Source organism: Pipistrellus kuhlii, unplaced genomic scaffold (genome assembly GCF_014108245.1).
Source record: "Pipistrellus kuhlii isolate mPipKuh1 unplaced genomic scaffold, mPipKuh1.p scaffold_m20_p_96, whole genome shotgun sequence".
Classification (NCBI taxonomy): domain Eukaryota; kingdom Metazoa; phylum Chordata; class Mammalia; order Chiroptera; family Vespertilionidae; genus Pipistrellus; species Pipistrellus kuhlii.
In genome coordinates this window covers 580,575-592,208 of record NW_023425602.1, presented here as the reverse complement: position 1 = coordinate 592,208, position 11,634 = coordinate 580,575, and the positions used below count along the sequence as shown (strand labels likewise).

The following is an 11,634-nucleotide window of genomic DNA, read 5'->3' as shown; positions in this document are numbered from 1 at the left end:
TGGGAACTTTTGTAAGCTAGAGAAAGTGATCTCATACTTTCACTTTAGACTTTATTATTTACAAGTTAAATTACACAGCAGCTTTCCACAGCAGGAGATGGCGAGGAGGGAGGGAGGAGCAGGAAGAAACTGGCCAGCCCACCTCTCGTATGCAGCAGTTTTCAGTGCTGCCCCACCCGTTCCTGGATGAGGCCTTGGGTCACAGGTGTAAGTTGGCTTCTGGCTCTGACAGCCCCAGCATCACCAGGGCTCCCACAAGCAGCTTCTTCACAGGCATTGGGGGTGAGTGTGAGGGCATCAACTGCCCGGAGGAAGTGACTGCATTAGCAGGGTGCTGCCCCTCCCCCGTCCCCCCTCCCCGTCCCCCCTGGGACTCACTTTGTCTAGGCGGTGGCGATAAATGAGGCCGCTGGAATTCAGGTAGAAAGTGGAATAGGCATCGTAGGTCCTGGTGAAGGAAGAGAAGCTGAAGGGAAGGTGACTGATCCCAAAGATTAACTCAAGCATTTGCTTAAACGCCTAGTTCTTTAACTGCTACGTTCTAGTGTCAGATCACCTGGGGACTGAAGCATCCTGATGGCCAGGTTGCACCCCGTCACAATAAAACAGAACGGCTGGCACCAAGATGATTCCACTGTGCCGCAGTCCACGAACTGCTGATTCGGGGTGAGCCTAACAATTTCTTGGGAGCCTACTTTGCCAGAAATTTACCAAGTACTTTACCTAAGGGTGTGAGGCAGAAATTTTCATTTGTTCAGTAAATATTTGAATTCCTACCTATGTGCCAGGTGATAGGCACAAACAAGCAGAGTTCAGAGGTCCTCTCATGTACTCAAAGTCCCATTTTTGTTCCAAAAAAGGAGACTAAACCAAGACCCCTGCCCTCAAGGATCCTCAGTGAAGACGGGTAGATGAAGGTTAGTTATCGAGGAGACTAACAGTCCCGAACGGAACGTGTGGGGACGCTGGGGGGGGTCTTCCTCAGCCCCTTACCGGTAGAGCTCTTCCTTGTCGCGCTTGTAGAAACGCAGAAAGAGCATGTGGATGGGTAGCCCCACCAGCCGCCAGCGGGCTTGCAGGGTCCAGTTCTCAGGGTGGCGGGTCAACTGCAGCACCTCCAACTGAACTTGTGCAAAATAGTTCCAGGCCAGGAAGCGGCAGAGGGTCAGCGACAGGATATACCACGTCAGGCCCCTGAGAAGAAGGGATGGGAAAGAAAGCTCACGCAGAGCCAGAAGACAGAGCCACATAAGAAATGGGAAGCGGCCTAGCACCTTCCCTAGAAAGCACACAGCAGGGGCTCCTCCCTCCCCCTGCCCACAGCCTGCCCGGGACTCACTTGGTGCGTATGTGCAGGATCTCGTTGATGAACTCCACGTCGGAGGAGTAGAGGGTGTAGTCATGGGAGTGAAGGAAGAGAGTGGGAAGCTAGGTGCAAGAGGAAGGCATCACCCAGTGGGAAAGGAAAGATGATCCCATTTCTCAGCTTTCTATTCTTAGTGCCTCCTTCCCTCTGCATGGGAGGTCATTTTCAAGCCATGTATAACGCCCTTAACCCACATGAGGACTCCTCTCTCTGGGAAATGTTTGGAAATGTTTCTATGCTCGCCTGTGGTTCCAAGAAAGAATCCAGTTGACTAACCCTCTAACTCCAAGGTTACCTGCAGTCCCACCAGGTGGATGAAGGTCACTTCTGAATTGACTTACCTCTTGCCTCAGTCTCTCATACATGACAGCCAGGTGCTCCTCCATACTGGGGTCTCCTGATGGAGTGGCAGGGGAAGGGCGGGCAGTCACAGGGGCTTGGAAAGACAGCACAGCCCCAAGGTAGGGGCACGAAGGTCCCTCAAGTAGGCTCCGAAGCCCATCCAGACAGCCACTATGCAACTCAGGGCCTGGCCCCTCCTCCCCCTTTCCTGGAGGGAGACTGGCCCAGGGTGAGCTGAGGGCGTGGACCTGAGGGAGAGGTAGCGGGGGAGCTCGGGGAAGCAGCCCAGCAGGCGGCCATGAGAGTGCGGGAGACCACAGCAGAGAAGAGGGAGAAGTGGAAGTCGTGGAGTGGGGCCACAGGGGTGGGAATGGCAGAGCCCGTGGAGAAAGCTGGTCCTAAGGAGGAAGAACGAAAGGAAAAACGATAACCCCGCTGCCTGATGGCCTTCGCCCAAACTCGCATTAACGCTTCACGTCCACCCCTCCTCGGGCCGGGAATTGCTCAAGGAAAAGGGGCTGGATTCACCTCCCTCTTCAAAAGGAAAGTTTCCTACGAAAAGACAAGCACCTCCCCCAAACGGTTAGCGAATGCCTTTTCATTTAAGATTCCAATACTTTGGGGGGCAGTTCCAGCGCTCCAGGAGCGAGAATCACTCGGCGTGTGAGGAGCGGACAGGAGGAACCGCGTGCCATTGCGCCGCGGGGAGGCGTGGCCCGCAGGCTGCACGAGGTGAGGCGGAGGCGGAGATCCAACGGAACCGGAGCCGGAACCGGAGCCGGAACCGGAGCCGTGTGAGCGCCAAGCCTTCCGCACTCCCGTTCCCTGCGAACCCTCTTATGGCGGCGGCGGAGGAAGCCACCGCTTACGGCAAGGGCTCTACCATCACGCTGGACAGCCCTGGACTTCTAAAGCGGCTCAAGGTACGCTATCACTTCGGGCCCCGCTGACGACACGGCCCAGGAGCCTAGCAAAGGCTGCACTTCACTCCTGCTTAATGACCTTGAAACTGATGCGGAGGAGGGAGGTCACCCCAAGTCTGGCTGACCAAGTCCCCGCGTCACTCCATCACTCCGGGGGCGTGGCCATCCTGCCCACCTGGGCGCAGGGCCCGAGCCGCCCAGGGGTCCGAGGCCGCCTTCCTGCCGGGACCGCTATCCGGATGCAAGGTCTCCGGGCGGCGCCGCGCCGGGTGCGGTGCGTGCGAACCTATCCGCCCCCCGCCCTTCAGATCACCTCCAGGCACAGACCGCGGCGGAGACGTGGGCGTCCCCCCCCCCACAAGACCCGGAGCAACGACCAGGGCCGGCAGCGCCCCTCCCGCGCCCGCCACTCCGGCCTCCGGCACGGCCGGCACGGGGAGTGCGGTGGGCGTCCCTGCGCCTGCGCAGACCGCGCGCCCCGCCCTCGCGCGGCTGGAGGGTCCCCCGCCCCGCCTCCCTGCCGGGCGCCCCCTCCTCACCTGGGGCCCAGCCTGGTAGGCGCGGAGGCACGGGCCCAGGCGCCGGGCCGCCCCCCTGCTGGGTTGGTACATGGTGTTCCGGGAGCGGGGAGCGCGCCTCCGAGTGCGGCTGCCCCTCCTGGCGGGGTGAGCGCGCCCCGCAGCCGGCTCCTTGAAGGGGAGAGGAGGGGGCCCGGGCTGCGAGGAGGGAAACGGAGACGGTGCGCGCCTGCGCACTGCGGCGGGCCGGGCGAGGCGGCGGTCTGCTGTTAGTGCGCCTGCGCCTGCGCCAGCGGCCGAGCCCGCCTTAGCGCGCCTGCGCAGAAAGCCCGCGGCCGCGCGCTTCGCGCCACCCCGGGCGCTAGCGCAAGACGCCGGGCGCAGAGGCTGAGGGAAGTAGCGAGTCAAGCTCCCCGGCAGCGCCCTGAGAGCGAGGCTTTATTGCTCTGGCCGGAGGAGTGCTTCGGCGGCCCACAGGCCTGTTGAATGAGTGAACGAGTGAAGGACGCCCCCGGCAGGCGGCCGTGCTGCTCGGCGGGAGGCGGCGACTGCGCGCGGCGCTGCATCACCAGGGCCTGGTGCTGCGGCGTTCCTGCAAGTTCCGGATGACCCTGGCGTTGAACACGTCCGCCGGCACGGTGCAGTGCTGGGCTGGGGGGGCCGGGGCCTGTGGAGGCGCCGTGTGCGTGGGGGCCTCCCCACACCCATCCTGTGACAAGGTCTCCTCGGCGGCGGCCCTGGGGTGGGGGAGGTGAGAGGCGGTTAGAGGCCCCGGGGGGCATTAAGATCACACTCAGGGTCTTCCTGGCTCTTAGGTAGAGGAGGACAGTGATGGAAGCACTGGTGCTATGTCCAAAAAGTGCCCGAGGAAGTGCCAGGGTTGAATTTATAGGGAAACAGGCTTGTAGGATGTTCGGTAGAAGGATTTTTTTTTTTTTTTTTGGGGGGGGGCAGTTGGAAGGATAAGATTTCAGGAGCTGAGAGAGACATTCGGAAAAGAGGCAGAGGCAGAGGTGCGGGAGACCAGGAGAGAAGGGGATCAGGCCTCACCTAGTCTCTGTTTCCTGTTCCCCCTGCTTCCATTCTTGGCTGTCTGTGGAAATACCAGGCATGTGCATGGGAAGGCTGGAGCGGGCAGGGAGCATGACCTGCTTGATTTGAGGGCAAGGAGGGAAGAATACTTACCTGCGTTGGGGGATGAGGAATTCAGCCCGCCATAGCGGCTGTAGCAGCGGCTCTGGGCTCCCAGCCCTGGGGGAGCCCCCCTGTGGGAGAAATGGGAGGTGATGGGGAAGGGGCTGCTGGAGGGGGAGAGAGGGGAAGGGGGTGTGAAAGAACCAGGAGAGGAGTAAACAGAATAGCATGGCGTACAGAGGGGGCAGTTAGACTTCTAGGTCAAGAGGAGTGGTTTGGCACTGCCCAGAGGCCTGTTGAATGAGTGAACGAGTGAAGGGACGTTCACTTTAAGCAGCCCCGAAAGGGGGAGGGAGCTCATTTTATACCCAAAGACTTTCTGGAGCAACCTTGATTCATTGCTTTACTATTTCTAGTTGGAGTAAGGTGTTAATAAAGTGATGCAAATCATCTCAAGAAACAGACTTACACACAGGTAAGCCAATCTGTTGGACCAGGTGCCCAGATGTTTGGTTTGGAAAACGGTTGCCTTAATTAAGGGAGTGGCAAAGCTGATTCAGGAAGAAAGGGAGCAAGCCTTTGAAGAGAGTGACAGACTGTTGGGCCCTAACAGAGGTAAGGGACTATCGGGAGAGGTGCCAGGGTTTGGTGGGGGAGAAGGAACCAGAATGGAAAGAGGAACCCAGGAGACCATTACAGGGATGCAACAAGTAGGTCCCAGGAACAATGGTAAACCTCGACATCTCTGCAAGGGCTGCCTGGGTCAGAGGGTCGGGTCAGGCAGGAGAGCCCGGGCTTGGGGGGAATGGGGAAGTAACAGAAGCCTCCGCAGAGGGACCCAGCAGCTGCAGGAGGGGAGCCAGGATCTGGGCAGGAGACCCAGCAGTGCAATGGGGAAGGTAGACCTCAGCAGCGAGGGAGACCAGCAGGACAGAGGTGCCAGGTCCCAGGAAAATCAGGAGGTCGAGACCTTAAGTTGCTTTTTGGGGTGTGCTTTTTTTCATTGAAAATGTCCATTTAAAAAACACAAAGGAATTCACACTTTATTCAAACAACACTGAGAGGAAGAAGAAAAGGAGGAATGAGGAGGGAGAAAGGGAGATCCTGCTCCCGCGGATTTGGGGGAACACAGTGGGGGCACCTAATGGACCGCACATTCAGAGGAAGGAGGTTTGACGCCTGGGTGTGCAGCAGGGAAAACGGCTCTTGCTATGGAGGAAAGAAGAGAGGAAGTCCAACAATCTCACAACAAGGAATATGTCAGTGTCTAGCTACTGGGGGAGGACGGATCCGGGAGCTAACAGGCCCTGGAGACTCAGGCTTCTCGAGTGAAACCGGCTAAGATGACCCCTCTCGGACCCAGGTTCTCGCTGAGATCTGCTGCGGAGAAACGAAGTCCCTCAGAATGGCCTGGGGTAGTGCTGTCTTCAGAAGTGCGAGTCTAGCCCAAAGCAGACTTCAGCTCAGGGCTCCCTGACACACAGGCAATGAAGAGCTCAGCCATGGTGGGGTCCCTGAAGGAGCTGTAAGTCCCTGTCCTATCCGCCTGGACTGCTCCGAGGCAACCTCACAGGCTGCTGTGGCGCTGAGGGCAGTGAGGGCGGCACACAGCAGTACAGGGGCCTTCAGGGGCACTAGAGTGGGAGACACTGATTCCAGGGACCAGTTGCTGCGGAGGCCTGGGGCCGCCATGGTGGTCTGGAGTCGGACAGCGGCCAGGGTGCTGTGGACCGCAGGAGGGGCTGCGCAGAGGCAGCGCTGGGGCTGGGGGTGCTTCTAGGGCAAGGAGAGCTACAAGGTCGTGGCCACTGTCCCAGAGAGAAGAGGGAGTCTGGGCTGTCGGGCTCCACGGGCCCTGGGGGACACACTGGAAGGGAAGGGGTGGGTTTCTGGGGGACGGGTCTCGGCCATCGAGGCTCCCAGGGGGCAGAGGGTTAACTGTCAGTAGCGACTGTCCTCAGAGCGGGGAAGGGAGCTGTGGGAGGGTGGGAGGGCAGGAGGTAGGGAGAGGGGAAGGGGGAAGAGAAAAAACGGAAGTCAGGTGAAGAGGAAGCTGGGAGAGAAACGAGATGCCCACTCGGCCGTGGGATGGCTCCTGCCTGTGTCAGGCAGGCACTCTCCTTCCCGCAGGGACTACACCCTCCCCCCAGCTCAGCCCACGGAGCTGGCTCCTTCCCCCCTGCAGGCCTGCTCCGCTCTGCTCCCTCACCCCAGCCCACGCACAGCTCGCGCCTCCCCTCCACCGCGCACCGCGCACCGCCGTACCTGGTGCGCCGGCGCTGGGCCGGGCTGGCCGCGGGGTCGGTGGCCAGCAGGAGCCGGGCGGTAGGGTGAGGGGGGCAGAGGCGCAGGGAGCGCAGCAGCTCCTGCTCTGGCACGAAGGGGCGGAGGGGCCCTCGCTCCGGCGAGTTGCCCAGGCTGCTGGAGCGCGGCGGGTGGGCTGGAGGAGTGGCCCGGCGAGGGGCTCTGTTCAGGGGCCAAGGAGGCTCCACAGCGACCTTCAGGACTGGGAGGAGCACAGAGAGATGGGGAGGGGAGGGGAGGTCAGAGCCCGCACGAGAACGGGTCCTCCCTCCCTGCGGTGGGCACCACCCCCGCACACCCTGCCCTTACATTCTCGGTCGCTCGAGGAGTATGGCTTAATGTCTCCCTCTGTTCTCTTGGGAGGCAGCTTCCTCGCTGGAGCTGGCGGTGAGAAGACACAGGTACGGGGAACACCAAGAGACACACTTGGTACCTTCCCCCGGCCACGACCCGCGACCCAGACCTCTGCTCCGGGACACCACTGCTCCGGGACACCACGGCGCCCCCACAGGAGGAAGCCGGGAGGGGAGGGAACGCAGCGTGAGGGAGGGGGCACAGGAGGGCAGCCAGGGAGGTGAGCTCTTACTGCCCTGGGTGCTGTCAGCCCTGGGGTTCTGGGCAAAGAGGTGGTCCCAGTCGGGCCAGCGAGGACCGGGCCCTCTACTAGGCGAGCAGGGATTGCTCAGGAGAGGCAGCAGGGCCTCCCCCGCAGGCTAAGTCTTATTGGGAAGAAGGCTGAAGAGAGCACCTGGCCGGCCGAGGGGAGGCTGGCATGCTGGGAGGCTCTGCCTCCGCCCTCTCCCTCAGGAGGGTCTCCCGCAGGAGACCAGGAGCAGCTTCCGGGCAAATGTCCTTGGGCTTTCTCCTGCTGCTGTGGGCTCAGGGGCTCCCCCCTGGCAGCCATGCCCAGCAGGGCGGGCGCGGGAAGCCTTGGCGCCCGCAGCCAGGCATGGACAGGAGTCCCTCCTGAGGCCAGACACTGGCTGACGCCGAGAACTGTGCCAGCCTGTCCTCTGAGGGATAGTTACCGCCCTCCCTGGCCAAGGACGAGGCGGTGCTGGTCACAGCCGCCCGCCCGGGAGGGCCCCTCTTTGCGGTGTGCTCACTCAGCCAGCACCAGGCAGCAGGGTGGAGTGGGGCTGACAGGGAGCGTGAGGAGGGCCTGGGCAAAGGGGCAGCATTTCAGTACCTCCGAGGTCTGGTGTCTCCAGATCCATTTCATTATTTGGTTGGAATGTTATAAATTCTGAGTGTTATCTTCTAAAACTAATGTTTGCACTTTGTACCATTTGTGCCAACATTCTCTAACTGCACATGGGGGGGCTAGCTGCACATGCCTGTCCCTCACCAACGGAAGGAGTGCGGGATTTACAAAGGAACGGACTCGCCTACTTTTGAGGACCTGAAGCAACCAGAAGTTCATGGGCATTAACGGTCCAACAGGCTCCAAGAGCTAGCCTAGCTACACACCCCACACGCCGCGATGGGAGAGGCAGGTGAGATGGCTGGAGGCGGGCTGCTCAGCCTGTCACCGCTCCCACAGACCCCCGCTCTCCCAGCCACAGCCCGCCTGGCAGTGCAGTTACCGGCCGGCGCAGGGTCCCCCGCAGCGCGCGAGTGTCGAATTGCCCTCAGAGAGGGAGCAGGGGGCCCTGTGAGAAAGGAAGTGGAGGTGCCCCTCAGTGAGGGGACCAGGGGGACCAGGAATCCACCTCTTTTCTTTCCCTCGCCAACTATTGGACCCACACACACAAGGGGAGAACACTTACGATGCTGGTGGGCAAAGAAGCCTTCAAAGATCACGAAGTTGTTCACCTATAAGACAAAACAGGCAAAATGGGGTCGTCCGTTCAGCCTCTCAAACGCTAGAAAGCCGGGGGGGAGAGGAAAAGCCTGCGTCAAGTGAACCCACATTGGCAAGGAAGGCACAAGACCGCAAAGAGCCAGAAACATCTTGAGAAAGGAGAGCGAAGTTAGAGGAATCACACTTCCTGGTTTCAGTGCCACAAAGTCACGGTCATCGAAGCGATGCGGTGGAAGCCGAAGAACAGACAGTGACAGAGTCCCAGAATACGAGCATGTGTTTGTGGTCAGCCGACTTTCTACAAAGGTGCCAGGCGCCATTCCACGGGGGAAGAGCAGTCTCTCCAACAAATGGCATTTAGACAACTGAAACTCCGCATGCAAGTTAGTGAATTTGGACCTCTATTTCACACCATAGCCAAACACACAGACACACAAATAAACATGGATCTAAGAGAGAAAACTATGAAAACCTTACAAAGAAACACTGAGGAAAATTATCACCTTGGATTGGACAATTTCTTAAATATGACATAAAAAGCACAAATAACATTCATCAAAAGTACTCTTCCTCACTTTTCCCCTTTCGTTCTCCTGTTTCTCTTAGACTATTCCTGCTTTAGATTTTCCCTATGCCTTCTTTTTACCCCGTTAAAAATTCATTCTACTTATATATCTAATTTCCGACCCCCTGCTCTAAGTCCATACACACCTCTCTCTTTTCTTTGTTCACTATCCAAATTTTTTCTCTCTTCCCCCTTTTTGTTGGATTGTTTTTATTTTGTTGTTTTTTTATGTTTTTGTTTTATTTTGTTTTGCCCTTCTTTCTCTCCATCCTATAGTTGTGATTATTAATTAGATTAGGTTTTTTGGTTTGTTTCTGTGATTGTTTCTCTTTGCTTCTGTTTTTTCTCTCCTCAATTGTTATTAGTTGTTGTTTGTAGTCTGCATTCATATCTGGGTGTTAGCTGTTTGCATATTTTGGGATTAGTTGTTCTATTGAAGTTTTCTCCCCATATAAATAGGCTTTTCCCCCTTTGTTATTCTCTTTTCTTTTCTTTTTCCTTTTCTCAATATCATTTTTGCACTCTTTTTTTTTCTTAATCCCCTAATTCTCTTTTCTGATGGCATCTATATTTGGGGTTATTAGTGTTGTGAATACATTTGTGTTCGGTGCCTTCTGTGTTGTATTTTGTGCCTTTAAGTCAATGCAGGAGAGAGAGAGAGAGCTACACAACCAGACACCTGGAGAGGAGAGATCATGGGGAGACAAACAGTCCACATTTGAAAGAAAAGGAGGCATCAACAGAAAAAGAAGTAAACAAAATGGAGGCAAGCAATATGTCAGAGAAAGAATTGAAAGAAATGGTCATAAGGTCACTGAGAAGGTTGGAAGACAAATTCAACAATATGTGTAAGAACGAAGAGGAAATAATGAAGAAATGAAAAATGACATCACTTCAATAAAGAACTCAATAGAAAGCATCAACAGTAGACTAGAAGAAGCAGAGGATAGCATCAGTGAGCTAGAAGACAAGGTAGGAAAAAATACCCAAGCAGAGCAGCTTCTAGGAAAAAAAAAAAAATTAAAACACAGGAGGAGAGGCTAAGGGAACTTTGAGACACCACGAAATGAAACAACATCCACACAATAGGTTTGCCAGAAGGAGGAAAGTGAGCAAGGAATAAAAAACCTGATTGAAGCCAGGATCAGTTTGGCTCAAGGGATAGAGCGTCGGCTTGGGGACTGAAGGGTCCCGGGTTCAATTCCAGTCAAGGACATGTGCCCTGGTTGCGGGCACGTCCCCAATGGGGGGTGTGCAGGAGGCAGCTGGTTGATGTTTCTCTCTCATTGACGTTTCTGGCTATCTCTCTCCCTTCCTCTCTGTACAAAATCAATAAAATATATATATTTTTTTTAAATAAAAAAATAAAAACCTGATTGAAGAAATAATGACAGAAAACTTCCCTGATATAAGGAAAAAAAACTCACACAAGTGCAAGAAGCCCACAGAGTCGCAAACAAAATGAAACCCAAAAGACTGACACCAGATGGAATTAATAGACATCTTCAGAACATTTCACCCCAAAGCCACAGAATATATATTCTTCTCAAGTGTACATGGGTCATTTTCAAAGATAGACCATTGGGACACAGGCAGGGTCTCTTCAAATACAAGAAGATAGAAAACATACCAAGCATCTTCTCATCACAATGGCATAAAACTAGAAATCAACTACAAAAAAAATAAATAAAACACCTGAAGGCTAAATAGCATGCTACTAAACAATGACTGGGTTACCAGAGAAATCAAAGAAGAAATAAAAAGCATCATGGCAAGAAATGACAATGAAAACACAACAATCCGAAATCTATGGGACACAGAGAAAGCAGTCTTGAGAGGGAAGTTCATAGCTCTACAGGCTTACGGTACCTCAAAAAACAAGCAACAATGGTAATAAGTTATCTAATCCTTCACCTCAAAGGGTTAGAAAGAGAGCAACAAGAAAAGCCCAGCATAAGCAGAAGGAAGGAAATAATAAAGATCAGAGTATAAATAAGTGACATAGAGACAAAAAGTAATACAAAAGTTCAACAAAACCAAGAGCTGGTAGCCAGGCTCACCAAGAAGCAAAGAGAGAGGGGACCCAAATAAGGAAAATCAGAAATGAAAGAGGTCAAGTAACAACCATTCCACAGAAATACAATTATAAAAAATAAGTATATATACTGTCAACAACTCTATTCCAACAAAATGGAAAACCGAGATAAAATGGACATATTGTTAGAAAAATATAAGCTCCCAAAACTTAACCAAGAAGAATAAAAAAATATGAATAGGCTGATTACTGCAGAAATTGAAACAGATTAAAAAAAAAAAAAATCTTCCAGAAAACAAAAATCCTGGTCCGGACGACTTCAGATGGGTGTTTTATAAAACATTCAAAGAAGAACAAAAACCTATCTTCCTCAGATTATTCTAAAAAATCCAAGAGGAAGGCACACTTCTAAGCTTTCTATGAAGCCAGCATTACCCTAATCCCAAAACCAGATAAAGACACCACAATGAAAGAGAATTACAGGCCAATATCCCTCATGAACATAGATGCTAAAATCCTCAACAAAATTCTAACAAATCAGATTCAGCAATATATTAGAAAGATCATACATCATGACCAAGTGGCATTTATTTCGGGGATGCAAGGATTGTACCATATTCACAAATCAATAAATGTGATATTC

At 54.4% G+C, this 11,634-nt stretch overlaps 2 protein-coding genes across 17 annotated transcripts in view; both read right to left on the bottom strand.

The window, feature by feature from the left end:
- Positions 1-31: 31 nt before the first annotated feature.
- Positions 32-3,393, bottom strand: CUNH6orf136 (chromosome unknown C6orf136 homolog). 4 transcript variants are annotated; one of them, XM_045578338.1, is made up of 6 exons: positions 3,171-3,393; positions 1,708-2,106; positions 1,340-1,428; positions 994-1,194; positions 379-466; positions 32-318 (listed from the first exon to the last, which is right to left on the bottom strand). In XM_045578338.1, exons 1-6 carry the CDS (start codon positions 3,240-3,242, stop codon positions 298-300), a joined length of 870 nt encoding a protein of 289 aa, XP_045434294.1. In that variant the 5' UTR covers positions 3,243-3,393; the 3' UTR covers positions 32-297. The 4 variants fall into 4 exon arrangements, with proteins under 4 accessions (XP_045434294.1, XP_045434293.1, XP_036284868.1 ...); XM_045578337.1 differs by having other exon boundaries at positions 32-301; XM_036428975.2 differs by having other exon boundaries at positions 379-448.
- Positions 3,240-11,634, bottom strand: part of ATAT1 (alpha tubulin acetyltransferase 1) — a 23,377-nt gene continuing 14,982 nt past the window's right edge. Inside the window, exons 7-13 of one of the 13 annotated variants that reach the window (XM_036428967.2) lie at positions 8,357-8,402; positions 8,174-8,239; positions 6,897-6,968; positions 6,549-6,789; positions 4,331-4,447; positions 4,200-4,238; positions 3,591-3,886 (exon numbers count right to left, since the gene is read on the bottom strand). In XM_036428967.2, the coding sequence (XP_036284860.1) occupies positions 3,715-3,886; positions 4,200-4,238; positions 4,331-4,447; positions 6,549-6,789; positions 6,897-6,968; positions 8,174-8,239; positions 8,357-8,402 (753 nt within the window). In that variant the 3' untranslated portion in view covers positions 3,591-3,714. Of the gene's footprint in view, positions 3,887-4,199; positions 4,448-5,299; positions 6,259-6,548; positions 6,790-6,896; positions 6,969-8,173; positions 8,403-11,634 lie in introns of those variants that run through there. The other 12 variants (XM_036428968.2, XM_045578326.1, XM_045578325.1 and 9 more) reach the window with 12 other exon arrangements.

What these genes read in the sequence shown, in the direction of transcription:
- CUNH6orf136 (XM_045578337.1), bottom strand. Translation starts at nt 3,242, where the DNA reads ATGTACCAACCCAGCAGGGGGGCGGCCCGGCGCCTGGGCCCGTGCCTC. An exon ending in GACAAGGAAGAGCTCTACCG is followed by an intron (nt 467 to 993) that starts GTAAGGGGCTGA and finishes CCTTCCCTTCAG; the next exon opens with CTTCTCTTCCTTCACCAGGA. An exon ending in ATCGCCACCGCCTAGACAAA is followed by an intron (nt 302 to 378) that starts GTGAGTCCCAGG and finishes TCCTCCGGGCAG; the next exon opens with TTGATGCCCTCACACTCACC.